Source organism: Mugil cephalus, chromosome 1, assembly GCF_022458985.1.
Source record: "Mugil cephalus isolate CIBA_MC_2020 chromosome 1, CIBA_Mcephalus_1.1, whole genome shotgun sequence".
NCBI classification, from domain to species: domain Eukaryota; kingdom Metazoa; phylum Chordata; class Actinopteri; order Mugiliformes; family Mugilidae; genus Mugil; species Mugil cephalus.
Window position 1 is genome coordinate 34,800,832 of NC_061770.1, and position 21,460 is coordinate 34,822,291.

The 21,460-nt window shown below is 44.1% G+C and overlaps 3 protein-coding genes across 3 annotated transcripts; 2 read left to right on the forward strand and 1 right to left on the reverse strand.

The window, feature by feature from the left end:
- Positions 1 to 266: 266 nt before the first annotated feature.
- On the reverse strand, positions 267 to 5,933 carry LOC125006905 (protein C-ets-1-like). The gene is made up of 8 exons (XM_047583453.1): positions 5,867 to 5,933; positions 3,961 to 4,080; positions 3,650 to 3,853; positions 2,681 to 2,740; positions 2,432 to 2,602; positions 1,983 to 2,192; positions 1,780 to 1,898; positions 267 to 476 (listed from the first exon to the last, which is right to left on the reverse strand). Exons 1-8 carry the CDS (start codon positions 5,931 to 5,933, stop codon positions 267 to 269), a joined length of 1,161 nt encoding a protein of 386 aa, XP_047439409.1.
- Positions 5,934 to 7,462: 1,529 nt separating this feature from the next.
- rbm4.2 (RNA binding motif protein 4.2) lies at positions 7,463 to 14,068 on the forward strand. Its single transcript, XM_047571906.1, has 4 exons — positions 7,463 to 7,599; positions 10,113 to 10,544; positions 10,761 to 11,563; positions 13,073 to 14,068. Exons 2-3 carry the CDS (start codon positions 10,133 to 10,135, stop codon positions 11,546 to 11,548), a joined length of 1,200 nt encoding a protein of 399 aa, XP_047427862.1. The 5' UTR covers positions 7,463 to 7,599; positions 10,113 to 10,132; the 3' UTR covers positions 11,549 to 11,563; positions 13,073 to 14,068.
- A 799-nt stretch (positions 14,069 to 14,867) lies between these two features.
- On the forward strand, positions 14,868 to 19,012 carry LOC125010556 (RNA-binding protein 4.1-like). The gene is made up of 3 exons (XM_047589280.1): positions 14,868 to 15,002; positions 16,278 to 16,701; positions 17,293 to 19,012. The coding sequence occupies exons 2-3, from the start codon at positions 16,296 to 16,298 to the stop codon at positions 18,225 to 18,227; spliced, it is 1,341 nt and encodes a 446-aa protein (XP_047445236.1). The 5' UTR covers positions 14,868 to 15,002; positions 16,278 to 16,295; the 3' UTR covers positions 18,228 to 19,012.
- The last annotated feature ends 2,448 nt before the right edge of the window (positions 19,013 to 21,460 follow it).

Genomic DNA, 21,460 nt, shown 5'->3' on the forward strand with positions numbered 1-21,460 from the left:
GTAGAGCTGGTGGAGTAGTAGTATTAACTAGACGAAAACATAAGTGAGTCTGGAGGAAGGGTGGGCGGGGCATCGATATCATGGCTCCGCCCTCGGACTGTGCCGATCAGACTCTGGCTCCGACACGTTGTCCATATTTATATACAGTCTATGGTTTTAATAATTCAGACACACACACAAAAAAAAGAAGAAAGTGCTACATTTCATCTGCCGACCTCTTTTAAATAAACAGGAGTTGTGGAAACGGCTGTTTTTTTTCCTTTTCACTATCGCTTGTTGCCGACGTCCAACATGGCGTGCAGCTCCCCGGGCTCGTATCCCAGCAGGCCTTGCAGGTTGCAGACGAAGCGGTAGACGTAGCGCTTGCCGGCCGTCTTGCGGATGATGTTCTTGTCGTAGTAGTAGCGGAGACCGCGACTCAGCTTCTCGTAGTTCATTTTGGGCTTGTTCTTCCTGCGACCCCACAGCAGAGCGACCTGAAAACGGACACAAACGTACGTTCAGAGAAAAACCTAGATTGATTCTGACATGTTATTTGTAGGATGTGGTTACTCTGGATTAAAGCTGGTACATACTTCACAAGAAAAGAGAAATCTATGTCGGAATTTTGTTCTTGCAGCTTGTTCTTGACAAGTCTGGTTACTGTTCTGTGATTGGCCAGAAATAGGAAGTGGGAGGGGTTAATGCAGAATTTTTCAGAAGAGTCTTGAACTCAGACAAGTTACCCTTTTTCTTCTTCTGTTTTTGCACCCCAACAAAGAAGACCTCGAAATGTCAGCCATGGCTGCAATTTTGTCATTTAACCCCTTGAGACCTAAACATCCCCCAATGTATATATTTATATATCTATATAAAAAAAGTAAAGCTTGCGGTACTTGAATTATCGAAACTCATCGATGGACAAAATTCAAAGTAGCTTTCTGGTAGGGGTGGGCAAAATGGGAAATTTGGTATCGATCCGATACCAAGTAAATACAGGGCTACTATCGCCGATACCAATAACGATACCAATACATTTTTACTACAGGTAGTGATGTAGAGAAGCTCCTGCAAGGCAGTGAGCTACGAGCGATTTACTGGACGTACGGAAGAGAAAGTATCAATCTCATCGCTTGAGTATCGACCAAATACCGATACTGGCCCTGGTATCGATACTATCGATATTTAATAAAATAAAATGCTGCCGTTATGGTAATGATGACACACCGCTGCGGAGAGATCCAGGAAGAGTTGTTTGGAGGAATTTGTTGGTAAAAAAACAAGTTAGTTACACCCTTGAGATGTCACGAAGGTTTTCCAGTGTCTTCAGACACGCTTGAATTTTGTCAATATCGCAAAGTAGTATGAGTTACTGTTATTCTAACACCAGTGATCGCCAATGATACGTTTGGTGTGCGACTCCACTTCCTTTGTTGTGGGTGAAATCGGCGGAGCCCGTGGTTGCCATGTTGGATGAGCCCAAACTCGGATACTCCAAATATGGGCATGGGAGTGGTAATGGGGCGGAGCTTAAGCAATGTGGTACTTGAGACCCGCCCACCCAACTCTCCGCTACCTGTCAGCTCAGGCTACCACCTGTATATTTCCCACAATGCTAAGCTGGAAGTGGGAGGGGCCTATGAGGACTTCCCTATAGTGACCTGTCCAGAACTTCTTGTGGAGTATGCAACAAGCTTTAGGCTTAAACTTGCATCACCGTGACAAACTCATCACACTAAACCAGGAGGAGCTGCTAATGTTTCCATGTTTCAAAGCCTGTGCCAGAAATATCGACCTAACCTCGTCGGGGTCCGTGAGCTTGAACTCCCACCCGTCTCCCGTCCAGCTGATATACGACTGACAGCTTCGGTCGGTCAGAAGCTCCAGCAGAAACTGCCACAGCTGGATGGGACCGCTACCTGTTTAGACACAACAGGATCTGTGTTATGGATGCATCTCAAACCTTACAACCCTTTACCCCCTCTTCTTCCACCTCTACTCACCTGTGTAGCCGGCGAGGATGGCGGCCGGTATCACAGCTCTGACCAGATCCGTCCTGTCTCCCACGTACTCTTTGAAGCTCTTGTGTTGCTGCGGTACAGTGAAGGCCTCTTCAGACATGCTCTCCTCTATCACCGGCTCCGTGTCCTGGACCGGGGTGGTCCACGACAGGGGGTCGTCGCTGTGACGGGCCTCCATCTCCGAGTCCGTCTCTGGGGGAAGGAGGCAAGAGAAACCGGGGGTGATGAGCTCAAGGAGGAGGTTCTGACAGATTCAGTCTTTATCAAATAGCTTAGAGAACTTTTCAGATTCTGAACACATAGCAGCAATTAAAACTGATTAAAAAGGAATATTATTACTCTTATTCTTATTTCTGTGGATATAAATGACCCACAGAGTTCAGATCAGGTTCAGATCCAGACTAAAGATTCTCTGAAGGTTTTGGTGTCACCTCCTCTCTCCTGCAGCAGGACGTTCCCGTTGGGATCTTCTGCTTTGACCAGGTAGTAGCTGTGATGCTGCACCGTGTCCAGAGGGTGGAGGTCGGGGCTCTCGGTGGGATGATAGCGGACGTCACGTCCGTCTGAGTCCGAGTGGTCCTGAGTGTACGTCGGGTAGTTTTCTGACAGAGAACAAAAAGTCAAAGTCAGTGAAATGACGACTCGTGATCGTTCCTGAAGGAAATTCTTTTCGTTGTTACCTTTGACGACTGGGAGCTGGCAGTAGGAGGGCATTGAAGAAATGAAGTCGATCTCATTCTCTGTGGAATCAAGAGCAGTTTTTTACCTGTTATTTGCATGTATCTGCCATAACATTATGACCACCATCCTAATACTGCGTAGGTCTTGACTTATTTTTTAGTTTTGACTTGGACATGGGTCTTCTGAGGGGGTGGTGTCTGGTAACAGGATGCTGTCGGCTTTTAGGGGAGGGGCCTCTATGGAGGATCATCCCACAGATACTTGATCAGTTTGGGATCTAGTGAATTTGGAGGCCAGGTCAACAGCTTGTTCTGTTGTCTGTGAAGGTTCTCAGTCATCCAGGTCATGGTAATCCAAAAAAGCGATGAATAAGGTCAGCTGGACCTGTAGAATTTCTTGAAGACGTTTCGCCACTCATCCTCATTCTTCAACTGAAGAAGCTACTCGGATGAGTGGCGAAACGTCTTCAAGAAATTCTACAAGTCCAGCTGACCTTATTCAACGCTTTTTTGGATTACCCTGTTCTGTTCTTCACGTTTTTTCTTCGTGTTCCTGAAGCTTTTTTGTGTCTATGTCTGTGTCAGGCTGCATCCTGCTGCATAGCTATGGGGTTGGGGGGTACCTGGTCTGGTCTTATCTGGTCTAGGTGGGTGTTAAATGTCTAAGCAACATCCACATGAATGAATGAACGAATGCCAGGTCCAAAAGTTTCCCAGAAAGGACTCTGAATGGTCACAAGATGGTTATTTAAATGTTATTTACTTCACATGTTGGTGGTCATAATGTTGTGGTTGATCGGTTCATTAGTGGACATTAACCATTTAACAGGAAAATAAATGAAACCTTTTTTAAAAAAAAAAACCAACAAGGCCATTTGAAAGCAGGTCTTTACAGATGTTGAATACATTTCCCGGACCTCTCGGGTCTCACTCGCGGCCCCTAGTGGCCGCATCAGGAACCAGCGTTACCTCTCCTCATCGTGTCCAGGTGCTCCCACAGGATCTCCCCGGCCGTGCAGTCGGAGACGAGGCCCAGGAAAGACTCCCGGTCCAGGCCGCACAGCTCACAGCCCCTCAGCCCCCTCAGGTCCGAGGCCAGGCAGTGGAAACCGAACTCCGCCTGACACCAGTCCAGCCAGTGGTTCACCTCCCACTCAGACCACAGGGTCGGATCTAGACACATGTACAAACATATATATATATATGTGTGTGTGTAGAAATCTATCTGTGTGTACACATGCAAACAGTAAGCTGTTTTTTTCCTGTGATGGAGGTCGCACCCTGTGGGAAGTGTTGGTTGATTCTCTCCTGGACGAAGCCGGAGAAGCTGGCCTTCACCGCCTGGCTCAGCACCTCCTTACTGGTCGGCGTGAGAGGAGGAACCTCCAGGTTATCGAGCTCTGGGACACGAGGAAGAATCACTGGTGTTACCGGCTGCAACCAAACATTTACACTCTGTCTTCCAAACCTCGGAAAATTATGGTGCATCACAGGAAACCGTTGATCTCTTACTCAACGCTGTGTGTTACTGTCAGAGGTCGACGTTAGTCACTGGTTTGATTTTATTCATAAATTCATCCTTTATGATGATTCCTGCACATTTATCTTCTCTTTTAAGCTTGAGATGTGGAATAAATACAGCCTCATAACTCCAAAGCTTAGTGTCCCTGAATAGTGTCGCCACAGTTACATTGAAAAAGTAATCAGATTACTGACTACTCCTTTAAAAAGTCTTGTTTTAAACCGAATGGAGGAAAACATGGCATCAATAGAGTCAACTGATTACTTGATTTAATAAAATAACTAAGTTAGAAACCAAGTTAGATTAGTCACTTGCAAGTTTGCATACAAAAACATGTATTTATATATATATATATATATATTCATCATTATATACTTATATTATTTATTTCTAATAAACAGTATCTTTATATTACCACATATCTTCATATCCTTATGATAAAACAATATATACACTTTTATATGACTGTAAAACTTAACTCTATCTATGTTCATATTGTGTATTTTATATATATGTTTTATACATTCTACTTCTATACTTGTATTCTTTACTATTTTCTGCCTGTATTTATACATTTATCCCTCGTAAAATAAACCCCCTGATTATATGAAGGCCAAATAAAAAACAAAAAAACTCTATTTCAGATAATTTCATGTACATTTATCCATTATCACGCAACTCTAAACACTTTACATGTTATTTTTGAATCCACCGGTTTAATTGGTGCACAACTGACAATACATGTTAATATTGAGTCAATATATTCAATGATGTGAAGGATTTGCTGGTGTGACTTCATTGTGGTATAAATTTGTGCACAGTTCACGTTATTAAAATGTGTGTGAATAGTTTAAAGGAGTTTCCCAGCTTTAGAAAAATATAAACATGTACATGTTCATGCTAAACAGTTTTAATGGAGCCATGATGACTGACTGGATACGACTATGAGCTATAGTTAGTTAAATAATGCAAACATTAAACTCTATGGAGACAGTCACAGAGGATTTATGACACAATTTCACATTTCTTTTTAGCACTTTTCAATTTCTTCAAAAGTATCACAAAAAAAAAAATGCTTTCCCCCTTTATTCTATAAACAATATATCATCGTATATACAGGTAGTGTTCCCTCTCTCTGCATCCTCTGTGAGGTCGCCAAGTAAGTTATTATATGGTATCGTAATCATGTGTGTTTTCTCTAGTTTGTGCCTTTTCTTTGTTATTTTTAAACATATAAACACTTATAAGTTTGTCGATCACTTACAAATCCCCAAAAACAGAATTTATACTTCTTATCTATGACATTAAATTGAGTTATAAACATTAACCTATTAGGCTCAATAAGCCGCTTATAAATGTAAAAGGAGTAAATTAGAGTTTAGCATTTTAACACGACCTTCTGTCGCGTACGATGTTTATTATAGAATTTAGTTTAAATGAATGAGATGGAGGAGTGCGTCTTACCGTACGTGCCGCAGTCCATCCTGGAGTGGAACTGAGGGATCAGGTGGAGTAAAATAATCACATCAGTGGGAATGGACCTTTAATATGTGGGCGTGAATGAAGGAGGCGACCTGGTGTGATGGACAGCTGTCAGTCGGCTGGATGTGGGCGGGGCATGTGGGGCAAATAGGACTTTGAGAACTTTATTTTTCATGCAATACCTCCGTGGTTGAAAGAATTTGAGACGCAGATCCGCTCTTTGTACTTTCTGCCCGAGTTGGGCGACATCTGGAGTTTGCAGTGAAGATGGTAAAAAAAAAGAGAAGTGGATCCAGGACAGTTCCCTGTGGGACTCCTTCAAAGAATTACAAACAGTGGCTGATTTCCACTGTAGATCCAGAGTCATCACAGACCTCTAATAAAAATAATTCACCTGACAAATGTTACTAAAGGTCAAAAACAATTAATCGTGGATCCCATTAAATCTTTTACAGTCACGATAAATAAATCCCCCGAGTACGTCAAATTGTTCTTCCCAACTAATCTCTTTGATTCAAGCTTTATTGTCCCTCTTAATACACTAATATTAATTAGCTCTCTCTTAGAAAAGAATGATATGAAAATAGTATTAAAAGTGTATCAATCCCTGCGATCTTTTTTTAACAGCGGACACCTTGGAAATTAAGGAGAAATGGGAATTAGAATTAAATTGTTATATTTTGTGGCATTGGAAAATCAAATAAACATGATATACAAACAAAAAAAAAAAGTTGTGTTTGTTGTCTGTGACACAGTATTTTAATAAAAACGTGCAGAGGTGTGAAAAACACTGATTAAATCTATTTATCTAAGTTTTATTTGAAATCTTTGACTGATTCTGATTTAAAAACCTAGTTCTGTTCAGTTACAGCTCTGTTATCGTGTTTTCATACACTTTTTGGCATCCATTTATCATGTTAACAAATTTAAAAGATGAGATAATCCTTCAATTTATGAATGAAAAAGATCGTATTTTTCATCACGTGGATCTGTATTGGTCTGACACGGCGATATCTCTTGATCTCAAAATTACAAATGAATTTGTTATTGAATAGATCTGATCTAAAGGAATTTATCACAGGATTTAGGGAGATGGTGAATTATTAGGACTGTTAAGAGTTAAGTTTTTTAATTTAGGAGCCGCAGCTGAAATTATTATCAGTGCTAAAGTTCCGCAACAAAGGGTGGAGGTAATGCACTGAAGAGACGGATGAAAACCACCGTAAAACAAGAAGAAGAAGAAGAAGAAGATGAAAGTGATGTTCGATACCACTGACTAAACTTTCCGATCCGATACTAAGTAGACTTCAGGCTGGTATCGGCGATACAGATCCGATACAAACACTTTGTGCAAATAATGTGTCTGGAAAATCTAAAATAAATAAAAGAAAGTGGTGTATTTCAAACCATAACTTCATAAAGAATATAAGAAATCAGTGTAATTTATTTAAAACTCGCACGTATATCGAGGTATTCATTTATAGCCGAGCTAATACAACAACAGAAAAACAGACATAGGGTGTTTCAAACATTACCACAAAGAATAATGAAATAATAGGACTATTATAATAAATTATTGTTTAATTAATGAGAACTATAAAAATGAAAATTTGCATCTTAATTTTAAAATGTCTCCTATTCTGTGATGTGGTTTAAACCGATGTGATCACAAGGTTTATTGTGTTGCCACAACTCACTCATTAAATTAACTTCCACTGTTCCTATTTCCTGAGTACCTGAAGTATCACAAAATATCGATATTTTGATTTGCGAATCAATTTTAGCGCGCTGGTATCGGAGGTATCGACATTTCGGCATCGACCGAGGCATCACTAGAACACGACGAAGAAGAAGAACAGAAACAGCGCCATTTCACTTTTCATTCATTTCTCTTGAGGCCTACATCCCTTTATCGGTGAGTTGCTTCATTTCGACTATGATACGAGATAACTACACGTTTTAAAGGGGTCGGTGAAGCTTTTTGTCCTTGTTAAGTTGTTTTTTTCCTTGCGAATATGAGCTGATTGACCCACTGAAGTGTGTTAGTGGCTAAGCTAAGCTCGCATAGCTTCCTTAACTTCTAAGTTACGCATTTATTCAGCGTGGATGAACTATAAACATACAGCATGAGTCCTATTAGATGTGCTCTGTGGTCGCGTCGCTGATATAATGTGCGCTTATTAGACTTTTATTACGGTGCAGCTGAGGCCTGTTTGTGGATTTGTCGTGCGTGTTCTCGTGTGCACTTTGAACGCGGACACGCGCCCGTTCGTGATGCGCCGGGTTTGTTGACACGTCGCATATCTACGTGTAATGTTTGTGAGTTCACAGTCTAAATAATAGACTTAATAAAAAAAACAAAACAAACAAGATCCTCTAAAATGAAGCTAAACTAGTAGAGCTCCCTCTGGTGACTGGCTGCGGTATAGGTTATAAGCTCCACCCCTTTTATGTCAGTGGGCGGGACTAGAGCCTAAAACTAATACAGTAGAAAACACGTTACATATTATTTTTTTAAGAATAGTTTCTGTCATTTCACGTAGTTAATGTTTATGTATGTTCGGGTTTCCATATTTTTTTTTAGAAGTAGTAATTTAACTCTATAGAAACAAAATTATGACAAAAGGTTGTTAGTTTTTAGAAAACTAAGGAATGTAGACGCCGTAACTTACGTAGCCCACGTCATTGTGAGTAAGTTATACTTAAGCCATCCAAACACTAGTAGGCGCTGTGTCTTTTTTTTTCTTTTTTTTTTGGCTAGTTGGTTAATTTTTGTTTCTGTTTGCTACTTCGCTTTCAACCATGGCAACTAAAAAGTTCTGTAGAAATTTTGGCGAACACGAATCGTACAAATGTTTGTATTTCAGATCCTCCTGAGCTACTGAATTTACATGAAATGCTAAAGTGGAAACAAGCTAGCTTTAATGAGGCCTGCCACATGCTCTCCTTTCTTTGCAGCATTTTGGTGAAAGGCGTTATTATATGCGGGATATTCGCAGTAGATATTTGACGTAGAAGCTAGCTAGTTCAGTTAGACATGATAGTGAGTGACTGGTCTTAATGTGTGCTAAGGTTCATATAACAGCACGTACCCAGGGCTTGTTCCCGGGGTTATAGAGTTACAAAGGTGAGAATAAAGTTGCCTTTCATCAAAACAAGCGTCCTCTCGCGTGAGTCGACCTTTGCAGACTGTAAAAGCATGAACTGCTCTTTGGCCAATAAGCTAACTGTAGCACCTTTCGTTGAGGTTGGTTACAAATTTACTTTTATAAGTTGCTGCCATCCAAGTAGATAAAGTGACTGGTCGTCAGACATGGTGATGTTGAGGATTTAGCAACATAAACCCAGATTTAAGCACATACTCGGACGTCTTCATTCCTTTCTTGGAATAGCGGCAACATTTATTTAACTCCATAGCTGATTACACATGTATAACATTGGTGTGTTGTGTTGAGCAGCTTCTTTCCCCAGAAAAATATAACGGACATTATTGGGATGGGTATCGTTGAGGTTTTATCTGATTTTTATCTGATGTAACTTTTGACATTTTGAAGGTTCACTTCCATCCATGCAGTTGAAAAACTGACGTGACGTTTAGCGTTAGCAATAGAGCTAATGGCACCATTGTGGTACCGGGTATCAGTACCCACTCCTAATCATGTGCTGGACTGGAACCCCATTCCAATTCGGACTATTTTGATTCCCTAACCCAAATCCAAATTCCTAACCCTAACCCTAACTATTGGCTTCAACCCTAACCCTAATACCCCTTACCAATTCCATAACCCTAACCCTAACCATCCCCTACTACAGCCCTAACCCCAACCAAATTCCCTAACCCTAACCCCATCCGCTGTTTGAGCTGTACCCTAATTGCCCACAAGGAGGCACAGTCATTTAAAGTAAAGAAACAGAAACAGGGAAGACAAACAGTACGATAACGGAAAGGGTAGAGGAACAGACGAAAGGAAGGGACTGAGTACAATGGGAAAATTAGAGACGGAATTAGCAACGGACACATGGGGGGGTTTTAAAAAGGAAAGTTCAGTCTCACTTAATTCGTTCGATGCATACACCTGCCTGATGAAGACAAAGAACCAGTCGAAACGTTGCAACGGGGTATGCATCCCTTTTAAGGCCTTTATGATTTTTATTATTGTTTTTTTGGGGGAAATTAATGATTGGTGCAACATACCTACGCCTTCCAGAAAAAACCTGTAAAGAAAAACACAAATTTGTATTATGATCCCCCCACCTAACCCCCCTAACCCTAACCCTAACCCCTAACCCCAACCCCAACCCCTAACCCCTAACCCCTAACCCCAACCCCTAACCATAACCCCTAACCCTAACCCTAACCCTAACCATAACCCTAACCCCTAACTGGCACATTTCTCACATTTTATTTGTTTTCCCGACGTCTTCCAGGGCGTAACGGGGGCTTCACCATGGTGAAAATATTCATCGGCAACCTGGCCTGCAACACCACGGCCGAGGAGCTGCGGGAGCTCTTCGAGAAGCACGGCAAGGTCACGGAGTGCGACATCGTCAAGAACTACGGCTTCGTGCACATGAGCAGCATGGCGGAGGCCGAGGAGGCCATCCAGAACCTCAACCAGCACCAGCTGCACGGCTGGCGCATGAACGTGGAGATCAGCAAAGGGAGGCCCAAGTCCTCCACCAAGCTGCACGTGAGGAACCTCGGCGAGGGCGTCACCAGCGACCTCCTGCGGGCCAAGTTCGAGGAGTTCGGCCCCGTGGTGGAGTGCGACATCGTCAAGGACTACGCCTTTATTCACATGGAGCGAATGGAGGACGCCATGGAGGCCATCAGTAAGCTGGACAACTCCGCCTTCAAAGGTGACCTCTCGGGCCGTTGTCTTGACCTTAGTCGTCTAGTTGATGTAGCTCCGCGTAGAGAGAATGGGAAGTGACCGAGTGGACTGGGAATGATAAGTTTTTTGGGAATGCCTTGGCGCTTAATAAGGTGTTTGATAGTCGGTAAGAGCCTTTTCGGTTATTTGGAAAAAAAAAAACCCCGCCGGGTCTCATGCGTGTCTTCTCTCTCCTCACAAGGCAAGCTGATGAACGTACAGCTGTCCACCAGCCGTCTCCGCACCGCCCCGGGAATGGGAGATCATACCGGCTGCTTTGTCTGCGGGAAACACGGCCACTGGTCGAAAGACTGTCCGGTCAGTCGCGACGGTAACCGCGGCGATGGCATGAGAGGTCGCAGCGGCAGCGGCGGCGGCGGTGTTGGTGGTGGCGTTGGCGGCGGTCGCGCCCCCCCACACGGGCCCCCGGGCTACGGCCGGGGCAGCTACGGGATGGCGTCGCCTCCGGCGGCTGATTACATGGGCGGCTCCGCGTATAGTCGGGGTAGTTACGTCGGTGGGTTGCCTCCGCCGCCGCTCCCCCACCTGCCCCCGCCCCCTCATAGGGTTAGCGGCTACGGCTCCGACCCCTCCAGGGCGGCGGGCGCCTACGGCGCGTCGTCGCCGTACGACCGCCTCTATAGCAGCGTCGACTACTATGACAAATTCAGGGCTCGCCCCTACGGCTCGAGCTACTTCGAGGACCGCCGCATGTCCTACATCCCCCCTCCCCCGCCTCCCCCTTCTTCCCTCCCGCAGCTCTCGGCCAAAATGGATCCGTACGACCGCCAGCAGCCGCCTATGCCGCCATCGGCCGCCGCCGCCGCCGCGTACTACGCCCGGGAGCGCAGCCCTTCCAGACGGGTGCCGGTCTCTTCATCGAGCCACAGCTACGAGCGAACGCGCCTGTCGCCGGTGTCGGCCTCCAGAGGCTCCTACGGCGTCGCACGGCCCAAGGATCACTACGCGCCGCGCTACGCCCCCTACTGAGGCCGCGGCGCAGAGGTGAGCAACGCACTAGATCAGAACTACAGCTCATTGAAGCTTTTCATTTCATAGCTGTTCTTCCAGGAGTCCGATTATCTTAACACTGCAGTAAACAATTACCCAAAACACACAACAGAACGACAACTATCAAAACAAAAACATTAATTTAGTGCAGAGCCTAGTTCCAATTGACCTTTTGAAAAAGCCCCGCCCCTCTTAGTTACTGTTGCTATTCGCTCCCTCCCTTAGTTACTGTTGCTATTCCCTTTCTCCCTTAGTAACTGTTGTTAGCCCCTCCCCCCTCGGGTACTGTTGCTAGCTCCCCCCGCCCCCAGTTACTGCTGCTAGCCCCTCCCTCCGTTAGTGACTGTTGCTAGCCCCTCCCTCTTTTAGTTACTGTTGCTAGCCCCACCCACCATCAGTTACTGTTGCTAGCCCCTCCCTCCTTTAGTTACTGTTGCTAGCTCCTCCCCTACCCCAGTTACTGTTGCTAGCCCCTCCCTCCCTTAGTTATTGTTGCTAGCTCCTCCCCTGCCCCAGTTACTGTTGCTAGCTCCTCCCTCATCCCAGTTACTGTTGCTAGCCCGTTCCTTCCGTTATTACTGTTGCTAGCCCCTCCCTCCTTTAGTTACTGTTGCTAGCTCCTCCCCTACCCCAGTTACTGTTGCTAGCCCCTCCCTCCCTTAGTTACTGTTGCTAGCTCCTCCCCTGCCCCAGTTACTGTTGCTAGCTCCTCCCTCATCCCAGTTACTGTTGCTAGCCCGTTCCTTCCGTTATTACTGTTGCTAGCCCCTCCCTCCCTTAGTTACTGTTGCTTGCCCCACCCACCATCAGTTACTGTTGCTAACCCCTCCCTCCCTTAGTTACTGTTGCTAGCTCCTCCCTCCTTTAGTTACTGTTGCTAGCTCCTCCCCTACCCCAGTTACTGTTGCTAGCCCCTCCCTCCCTTAGTTACTGTTGCTAGCTCCTCCCCTGCCCCAGTTACTGTTGCTAGCTCCTCCCTCATCCCAGTTACTGTTGCTAGCCCGTTCCTTCCGTTATTACTGTTGCTAGCCCCTCCCTCCCTTAGTTACTGTTGCTAGCCCCTCCCCCATAGTTACTGTTGCTAGCCCCTCCCCCATAGTTACTGTTGGTAGTCCCTCCCTCCCTTAGTTGCTGTTGCTAGCCCCTCCCTCCCTTATTTACTGCTCCTAACCCCTCCCCCATAGTTACTGTTGCTAGCCCTTCTCTCAATTACTGTTGCTAGCCCCTCCCTCCCTTAGTTACTGTTACCAGCCCCTCCCTCCCTCCATTACTGTTGCCAGCCCCTCCCTCCCTTAGTTACTGTTGCTAGCCCCTCCCTTTATTACTGTTGTTAGCCCCTCCCTCCCATAGTTACTGTTGCTAGCCCCTCCCTCCCATAGTTACTGTTGCTAGCCCCTCCCTCCCATAGTTACTGTTGCTAGCTAGTTGTGCTTCATTTTGAATGTTTTACTGAGACAATAAATACCCGTTTCTGAAAGGACTTTGCTCTTTTCTTTTTTCCAGGTCTGTTTGTGAACTGCAGGACGTTTCCTTTTCCGTAATTTCTCCCAAGGGTGAGAACCAGAAATGTGAAAATTTTGAGGCGTCTTCCAGTCGCCCCCACGAGAGAAGCCACTTTTCCTGCCGACGAATCGTCCTTCCTTCGTGTTCACACAGCGAGTTTTGGGAAAGGATGCCCCGTTTAAACATTCATGGTGTAGAAAAACAACAACTTTCTAACTTCCTCCGCAGGGTTTTCTTTTCTTTTATCACTTTTTAGCCTCGTCTTTGTTTACTTACCAATTTCTTTGAAGCTAATTGTTGAAAATCTGTTAATTGTTTGGCTTCTTCTGTTCTTATTTCTGCAATGTAAGAACATTTACCTTATTTTATATATATATATATATTATTTTTTTAATGGGGTTAACTCGGCTCGTAGCAAAATCTGATCTCGCTTCTCCGCAGCTGAACCACTGCACTGTTTTATAACTGAAGCTATAAAAGCTGCGTCTGGGTTTGTTTTCTCAAACAAGCTGCACATCTGGAGAAATCACACAACAAAAAACAAGAAGAAGAGAAAAGGTTCACCATTTGCATCCAAGAATATTCTGTGTAGCTGAAACCAAACCTTACTGCATTAGAAGGTGAATCTCACAATAAGCTGAAATATGAACTAATATATTCTTTAACCCTTCACGAGTCAACATCCACATAAAAGTCCCACTTTCCTGAGCTTTGTAGCAGCAGATAATAACGATCATGTGTTTAACGTCGGTCCTGGGAGGGGGCAGATACACGAATGTGAGGCAGGACTCAGGTCATGAGGCGCTTTTGTTTTGTTGAAGGTGCCTTGTTTGTTTTGCATATAGGTCGATTTGAAGTTTGTATTTTTCATACTAGCTGTACAAAAAAACAACACACACACATATATATATATATACACACACACACCAGCACCGTACATTTAAAAAAAAAATCTGAAAAGTGTATGATTTTTAATAAAGCCGATGTTATTTTTGATGAAGCAATTATTTATTTATTTATTTAGTGAATTAAGTTGTGTGAGAGGAATCAGAACCACAGTCCACATGACTGAGTTAGTCATATAAATTATTATTAATTATTATTCATGAATTATTCCTTGGGATTCTGTAGTGGATAAGACTTTATTAAGGAAATGTAGGTGTTACAGAGCAAAACATACAGAATAGAATAAGGTTAGAGATAAAAACTGTATAAGACTGATATTAAATAAGTAACTACAACTAATAGTAGTTAAATAAAAAAGTTAAAAGTTTGAAGTGGGGGAGCTTGAACATATGAATATATTATAATTATATGGATATTACACTTAATGGAAAATAAAAAAGAGAACACAAGAAAAATGAAGTAATGCAAAGATAAATAGATATAGCCAGGAGTATTGTATTTAATTTAGAACTGGAAAAATAAATGCATAGTAATTCTATACATATTGTTTAAAAATATACTTTACTATACGCCAGATTATTTAAAAACTTTTTAAATATTTTTTTATTTTATTTTATTTTATATAGGCTTACAAAACTGTCTCATCCTCCAAACTACAAGCTTAAAATATAAACTATAATATTATTCAGATTCAGAAAAAAAAAAGGCTCGAGCAAAATAAATGAAATAGAAATAAATAAACCAATTGGAATAAATATATACGTATAAAACAATGAAGAAAATATATATTTTATATTATTATTGAATAAACCATAAAGTGTTTAACTAACCATGGAGACCTAGAGGTGGCGCTAATGAGACACTGTGGCCGCCATTAACCATCGCAGAAGAAGAAGAACCATCCAGTGTCCAGCATCTACGGGCCAACACGATCTAAACTACAAAAAAAAAAATCACAGAAGAAGTGGAGCTAGTCGCCATTTTGTTCTCGGTGGATCGAGGCGCAGATTGACGCTTTTAAAAGGTATGAGTTTCATCAAATTAGACGTTTGGCCAAATAAGGTCTTGTTCGGTAACGAAACGTAGCATATAACGAGTAAAGTAGTTAGTATCTATGATATGTATTAATTAAACGAGCTAACGTTGAAGCTCCGCGGGTGTAAGTTGTGCGGTAAAGGCCAGAACCTGAGAGCGTCAGGAAAGAGGAGGTTACATAACAGTTACCGACTAAAACCAAATAAATACAGATAGCGACGTTTATTTAGATACGTGCGGTTTATAAGTGGGGTTTAATAAGTGTGCTGTCTTTGTTTGTTTGTTTTTTAGGCGACCGTTAGCTCTGAGTTAGCTTCGAGCTAACAACAATAGCCGCGAGATGCACGTTGTCACTGAATGAAGATCTCACGCGAGATGAATGAATAGGTCCCGTTTTTTATTTTATTTATTTATTTTCCAATCACACACGTTTATTACAGTCTTAATCATTCGTGAACATAAAGAGGGATGAATGCAAACAGTTAATGTGATAATGTTCATACTGTCCTTCCGCCATCGCCTCATATAATGGAAATAATGTCATAAATGTAAATAGTAGGTTGAGCTCTGGTTGAGTCACATTAACTCAGATTAACTCAGGTCTGATTGTTTTTTACACACTCAGTCCGTTTGATCCAGATCTTATAAAGCTTTGTTTCTGTTTGAGTTGAGTGTTTTTGAGTTTTGGATAAAGTTAAATGAAACTTTATTGTCATTACACGTGTACAGCTACAGAGAAACGAGGTGTAATTTAGCATCTAACCAGAAGGGAAGTAAGTAAATTCATGCATGTAGATTAAAACAAGTCTAAAGTAACACCCCCCTTCATCTTTTCCTTCTATTCTTCCTTTACAAATTCTTTCCTGGGGCCGGATTGAACCCTCTGGTGCACCGGTTTTGGGCCACGACCCCCATGTTTGGCCCCCTAAGTTTAAAGTGTGTGTGTGTGCAGAAGAGTCCGGCAGTGCAGTGGTTTCATTTCATTTCATTTTCTAAGACGCAAACGTCTTCATGAGCCCGTGTTCAGCTGCAAATAGGCGCGAAAGTTTCAGTCGCCGCTGCTGAAAAATGAAACAGGAAGTAGAAAGGAAAGCAGAAATAGCTCGAACCGGAGTAGACTGCGTATGTGGGCGACAGTGTTTAGGTCCTGGAGCAGCTTGAAATGAGCCTGTAGAGCAGCATCATCTGTTATCGTTTACTTTAACTTCACCAGAGCCGCGACGTAAACCCGCCTCCGTCTCGTTTCCCCCCCCCCCCCCCACAGTGACGCTGCAGCTGCACGATGGTGAAGATATTCATCGGGAACCTGTCGCCGGACACGACGTCGGACGAGCTGCGCTCGCTCTTCTCGCAGTACGGCAAGATCGCCGAGTGCTCCATCGTCAAGAACTTCGGCTTCGTGCACATGGACGACAAGGCGGAGGCGGAGGAGGCCATCCGCAACCTGCACCAGTACGAGCTGAACGGGCAGCCCATGAACGTGGAGCTGAGCCGCGGCAAGTCCCGCGGCTCCACCAAGCTGCACGTCGGCAACATCGCCTGCACCAACCAGGAGCTGAGGGCCCGGTTCGAGGAGTTCGGCGCCGTGTTGGAGTGCGACATCGTAAAAAACTATGCTTTCGTTCACATGGAGCGAATGGAGGACGCCATGGAGGCCATTAATCATTTAGACAACACGGCTTTCAAAGGTGAACTCACGGGCTGGGCTTCGTGGGTATTTTAATGCTAAAAAAAAAAAAACAAGATGATGTTTAATTCTGTTTGTGAGCGACGCGCGGAGCAGGTGAGTAAAAAAAAAAAGAGCAGGAGGAAGAAGAAAGAGGAGGACGAGGGAGGTGGATGGTTTTAAAGCTGGTATCCGTAATGTGTGTTTGTGTGGTGGACGCAGGCGGGCGGGTCTTGTTTGGGAGTAGTTATAAGACTTTTATTTTTTTTTTAGAAATCTAGCTGGAAAAAAAAAGTCGGTGCATGTGGTTCTGCTCCGAATTATTCGGTCTCTGCACGAAATCTGCGTCGGCAGCTCAATTCTGTTTCTGCGCAGTCGCAAAACTCTGGCAGAAAATCAGCAAAAAAAAAAAAATAAATAAAATAAAAACACGCGCAAAGTTACGGATTTCAGCTTTAACTGCTTCAATGCTTGTGACTCTCGAGTTGATGCCCTGTGTCTTGACGCAGGAAAAATGTCAAAAATAAAAAAAAAAAAAAAAATGATCTGATTTAGTAGAAAGGAAAACACGAATGCAGGCGCTGAGTCCTCATTGAGTCTTTTCTGTTTCAAGGCAAACTGATGAGCGTGAAGCTTTCGACTAGCCGCCTGCGCACTGCGCCGGGAATGGGAGACCGGTCGGGTTGTTATCGTTGCGGGCAGGAGGGCCACTGGTCCAAAGAGTGCCCCCTAGACCAGAACGGCTTCCACAGAAACGGCTCAGAGCCTAAGTTCGATGGATACGATGCCTCGAGATTTGGTGAGCGCGGCCGCAGCCGGGCTTATCATCCGGACTTCAGCGGCGAACCGGATTACGGCGCGGGCTACGCTCCCGTGCCCGATTTCCCCCGGGGCGCCGCCCCCCACCCTCCCCCCGGCGGCGGCGGCGGCGGCGGTATGGCGGCGGCGGCGGCGGGGTACAGAAGAGTCGCGGGCTACGAGGGCGCGATGAGGTACGCGCCGCACCCGGGCTACGGCGTCGGCGCCGTCGCCGATCATAGCATGGCTCGGATGTACGGCAGCGACGCCGCCGCCGCCGCCGCTGCCGCCGCCGCGTACAGGGGCAACGGCTCGCTCTACGGCGCCGTGCCCGCCTACCCGGTGCGACGGTCGCCGTACGACCAGCGGGATCCGTACGGGGTCGTGGACTACTACGAGAAGTACAGGGCCAATTCGTACGGGGGCAGTTATTTCGAGGAGCGTCGCGGCGTCCCCGTGCCCGCCCCGTCCACGTCCTCCTCCACGCCGGTAATGAGGGAGCGGCTGCCCCCGTCGGGCCTCGACCCATACGAGTGCCCCCCCCTCCCCCCGCCGCCGGCCCCCGTCTCCTCATACTACGCACGCGACCGGAGCCCGATCCGGAGGGTCGCCGCCGCCGCCGCCGCCGCCGAGGCGGATGGATACGCATACGAGCGCTCGCGCCTCTCCCCGGGCACCGCCCTCCCAAGGAGCTCGACCTTTGACCACACGCGGGAAGCCGGCGCCGAGCGCCCACGGTTTACATACTAACCCCCCCCCCCCCCTTCACAGCTGACCCCCCTCCCCCCCTTTTCCCTCCCCCGTTTAGCAGGTAGGACGTAGCCGAAGTGCCATCGGAATCACTGAAGTTTAAAACACCAGTGTGTCTCATTGCTGTTTCTCTCCGGGGCCCCGAGTCACGGCCTCAGTGTAAGTAACGCGCGTGTGTGTGTGCGCGCGCGCGCGTGGGCGGGTTCGTCAAATCATCCAGCAACTCAGATATCATTCCAGGTCATTATCACAGGACACGAGGACACTCAGTGACTGCACCCGTCACCGCCGACGTTTCGCCGAGCTCGGACGTCACGCCGCCGCCGCCGTCAGGACTCTGCTCTGCTCTAAAGTACATAAATGTTCTCTGAACGCGTTGAAATTTTGTGCATGGTGCATGTTTTAAAGGTGAGTCTTACGTTGATTAAAACTTTGGATTATATTCAGCAGTATCTTGTATTAAAACTTGTGCTTTTTATTTTAGTGTATTTGCGTTAGTGGGAGTTTCACATCGTTACTGCATAAATATACCGACAGTAAAACAAAAAAAAAAAACAAGTGTGAGTTCTTCTTCATCCTCTTGTACCAAAAGTTTAAGAACTTACTTTTTCTTCTTCTTCTTTTTCTTTTCTTTTTCTTTCTTTTTTTTAAATAAAGGTGCGTTGTGATCATTTTCGTTGCTGTTGTTAGTAAACGCATTACTTAGGCGACATAGTGCTGTGACTAATATGACCCTTCACATCTTAATCATGTTGTCATTTCATAATAAAATAACCTGAACGGCCTCTTTACGTCTGGACTTTGATTTTCAGTTTAAGTTACAGTCAGACTTGGTTTGTGTTGTAGCATCTTATACTGATCTCACTTCATTTGACTAGAAAAGTAGAATATAAAAAGAAATTTGCATTGAATGAATATTATTGAATTTGGGGGAATTGTAGAAAAAATAATAATAATAAATTGGAGTCAGTTTCTGCCCCATTCAGAAGAAGAGTATTATATAGGATAAAAATAATAATAAAATGCTTATTTGTGTAGTTGTGCTGAAGTGTTTTTGCATAAAAATGAATGAACAAATCCTAAAAGGAGACAAAGACGTCCCAAACCAACAGGGAAACAAACCGACACTGTTTCAGATACAAAAGAAAGTAAAAGTTAATAAAAAGTCTAAATTAAATCTTGTAATCAATAAAGACGTCCCTCATCTTGGCTTTTAAAACGTCTTGTGGACAAACCGAGAGACTATTGGGACGATGTTCAGTGAACAGATAGTTTGGTTTAAATGTTCCAGCATCAGAACCTCATCCCTCCATGAAACATGGGGGCGCTAGAGTCCTGGTCTGAGTCTGTTGCTGCATTCATGTGACAAATGAGACAATGAATGAATGAACCTAAAAATATACAGGAATGATCAATGAGAATGGAGAACGAGGAAGAAGAAGAGAAGAGAGAAGGGGTTGAAAGAGTGGAGAGAGAAGGGAGGAAGAGGAGGAAGAGAAAGAGGAAGAGAGAGAAAAGAAGGAGGGAGAATGAAAAAGGAGGAAGAAAAGAGAAAGAAAGATGAGAGGAGAGGAGGAAGAGGAAAAAGAGGAAGAAGGAAGAAGAGGAGGAAAGTGAAGAAGAAGTGTAGAGAAGAAGAAGGAAGGAAGGAAGGAAGGAAGGAAGGAAGAGAGGAATGAAAGAAGGAAGGAATGAAAGAAGGAAGGAAAGAAAGATGGAAGGAAGGAAGGAAAAGAGGGAGGAAGGAAGGAAGAGAGGAATGAAAGAAGGAAGGAAGGAAAGAAAGATGGAAGGAAGGAAGGATGGTAGGAAGGAAGGAAAGAGGAAGGAAGGAAGGAAAAGAGGAAGAGAGTAAGGAAGGGAGGTATGAAAGAAGGAAGGATGGTAGGAAGGAAGGAAAAGAGGGAGGAAGGAAGGAAGGAAGGAAGAGAGAGAGGAAGGAAGAGAGAGAGGAATGAAAGAAGGAAGGAAGGGGGAAGGAATGAAAGAAGGGAGGAATGAAAGAAGGAAGGAAAGAAAGATGGAAGGAAGGAAGGATGGGAGGAAGGAAGGAAAAGAGGAAGGAAGGAAGGAAGGAAGGAAGGAAGGAAAGAAAGATGGAAGGAAGGAAGGATGGTATGAAGGAAGGAAAAGAGGAAGGAAGGAAGGAAGGAAGGAAGGAAGGAAGGAAGGAAGAGAGGAATGAAAGAAGGAAGGAATGAAAGAAGGAAGGAAAGAAAGATGGAAGGAAGGAAGGAAAAGAGGGAGGAAGGAAGGAGGAAGGAAGGAAGAGAGGAATGAAAGAAGGAAGGAAGGAAAGAAAGATGGAAGGAAGGAAGGATGGTAGGAAGGAAGGAAAGAGGAAGGAAGGAAGGGAGGAAGAGAGGAAGAGAGAAGGAAGGAAGAGAAGGAAGGAAGGAAGAAGAGAGGAAAGAGGAAGAAGAGAAGGAAGAAGAAAGATGGAAGGAGGAGGATAGGAAGGAAGAAAGAAGGAAGGAAGGAGAAGATGGAAGGAAGGACGAAGGAGGAAGGAGGGATGGAAGAAGAGAAGGAAGGAGGAGAAAGAGAAGGAAGGAAGGAAGGAAGGAAGAGAGGAAGAAATGGAGGAAAGAAGGAAGGGAGGAAGGAAACTGGGTCATGGATGAAGACAGTGAGTCCATGAACATCAGTGGTTCTTAAAGAACGTTTAAAGAAGAACCAGATGAATTTTTAGGAACAAGTCAAAGTTCTGACCTTAATAGAAACGTTGTAGATGAAAACCACCAACATCTCACAACTGAACCGGTTCTGCAGCAGATTCTGGAAACAAGGGTTCACTCACTTCCCCACATATATTTATATGGAAAATATGGAGAAATATGGATCATTTTAGATGGTGTTATGTGTAAAAAAACAAAAAAAATGCAATATGTGTAGTAAGAGAGTTTGTGAGGGATCAATGTTTGACATATGATTGTTTTTTTATAAACTAAAACTAATAATTAGTGTGAACATACACGTTTTCTCAAAAAAAAAAAAAACGTAATTGCAAGATTTAGTCAAAGTATATATAGTCTATATATATAAACATGTGTCGTTAGCCTAATAGCATAATTGCCTTCGTCCTATTTGAACGTTTTCGGAAAAGAAAAACAAGAATACTGGCAGTTTTTATTAATTTTGTAATAATAAGTCAACAACTTATTTTTCTTTAGGAATTTAACTTAGTTTTTAAGTTTATTAAATGTAAACATTCTCCTAATTTACTTGTACCT

Excerpts from the sequence above, each read along its gene's own strand:
- LOC125010556 (XM_047589280.1), top strand. The coding sequence starts at position 16,296 with ATGGTGAAGATATTCATCGGGAACCTGTCGCCGGACACGACGTCGGAC. Across the intron at positions 16,702-17,292 it reads AGACAACACGGCTTTCAAAG|GCAAACTGATGAGCGTGAAG; the intron begins GTGAACTCACGG and ends TTCTGTTTCAAG.
- rbm4.2 (XM_047571906.1), top strand. The coding sequence starts at position 10,133 with ATGGTGAAAATATTCATCGGCAACCTGGCCTGCAACACCACGGCCGAG. Across the intron at positions 10,545-10,760 it reads GGACAACTCCGCCTTCAAAG|GCAAGCTGATGAACGTACAG; the intron begins GTGACCTCTCGG and ends TCTCCTCACAAG.
- LOC125006905 (XM_047583453.1), bottom strand. The coding sequence starts at position 5,933 with ATGTCGCCCAACTCGGGCAGAAAGTACAAAGAGCGGATCTGCGTCTCA. Across the intron at positions 3,854-3,960 it reads CAACCAACACTTCCCACAGG|ATCCGACCCTGTGGTCTGAG; the intron begins GTGCGACCTCCA and ends ACATGTGTCTAG. Across the intron at positions 2,603-2,680 it reads CCAGCTCCCAGTCGTCAAAG|AAAACTACCCGACGTACACT; the intron begins GTAACAACGAAA and ends GTTCTCTGTCAG.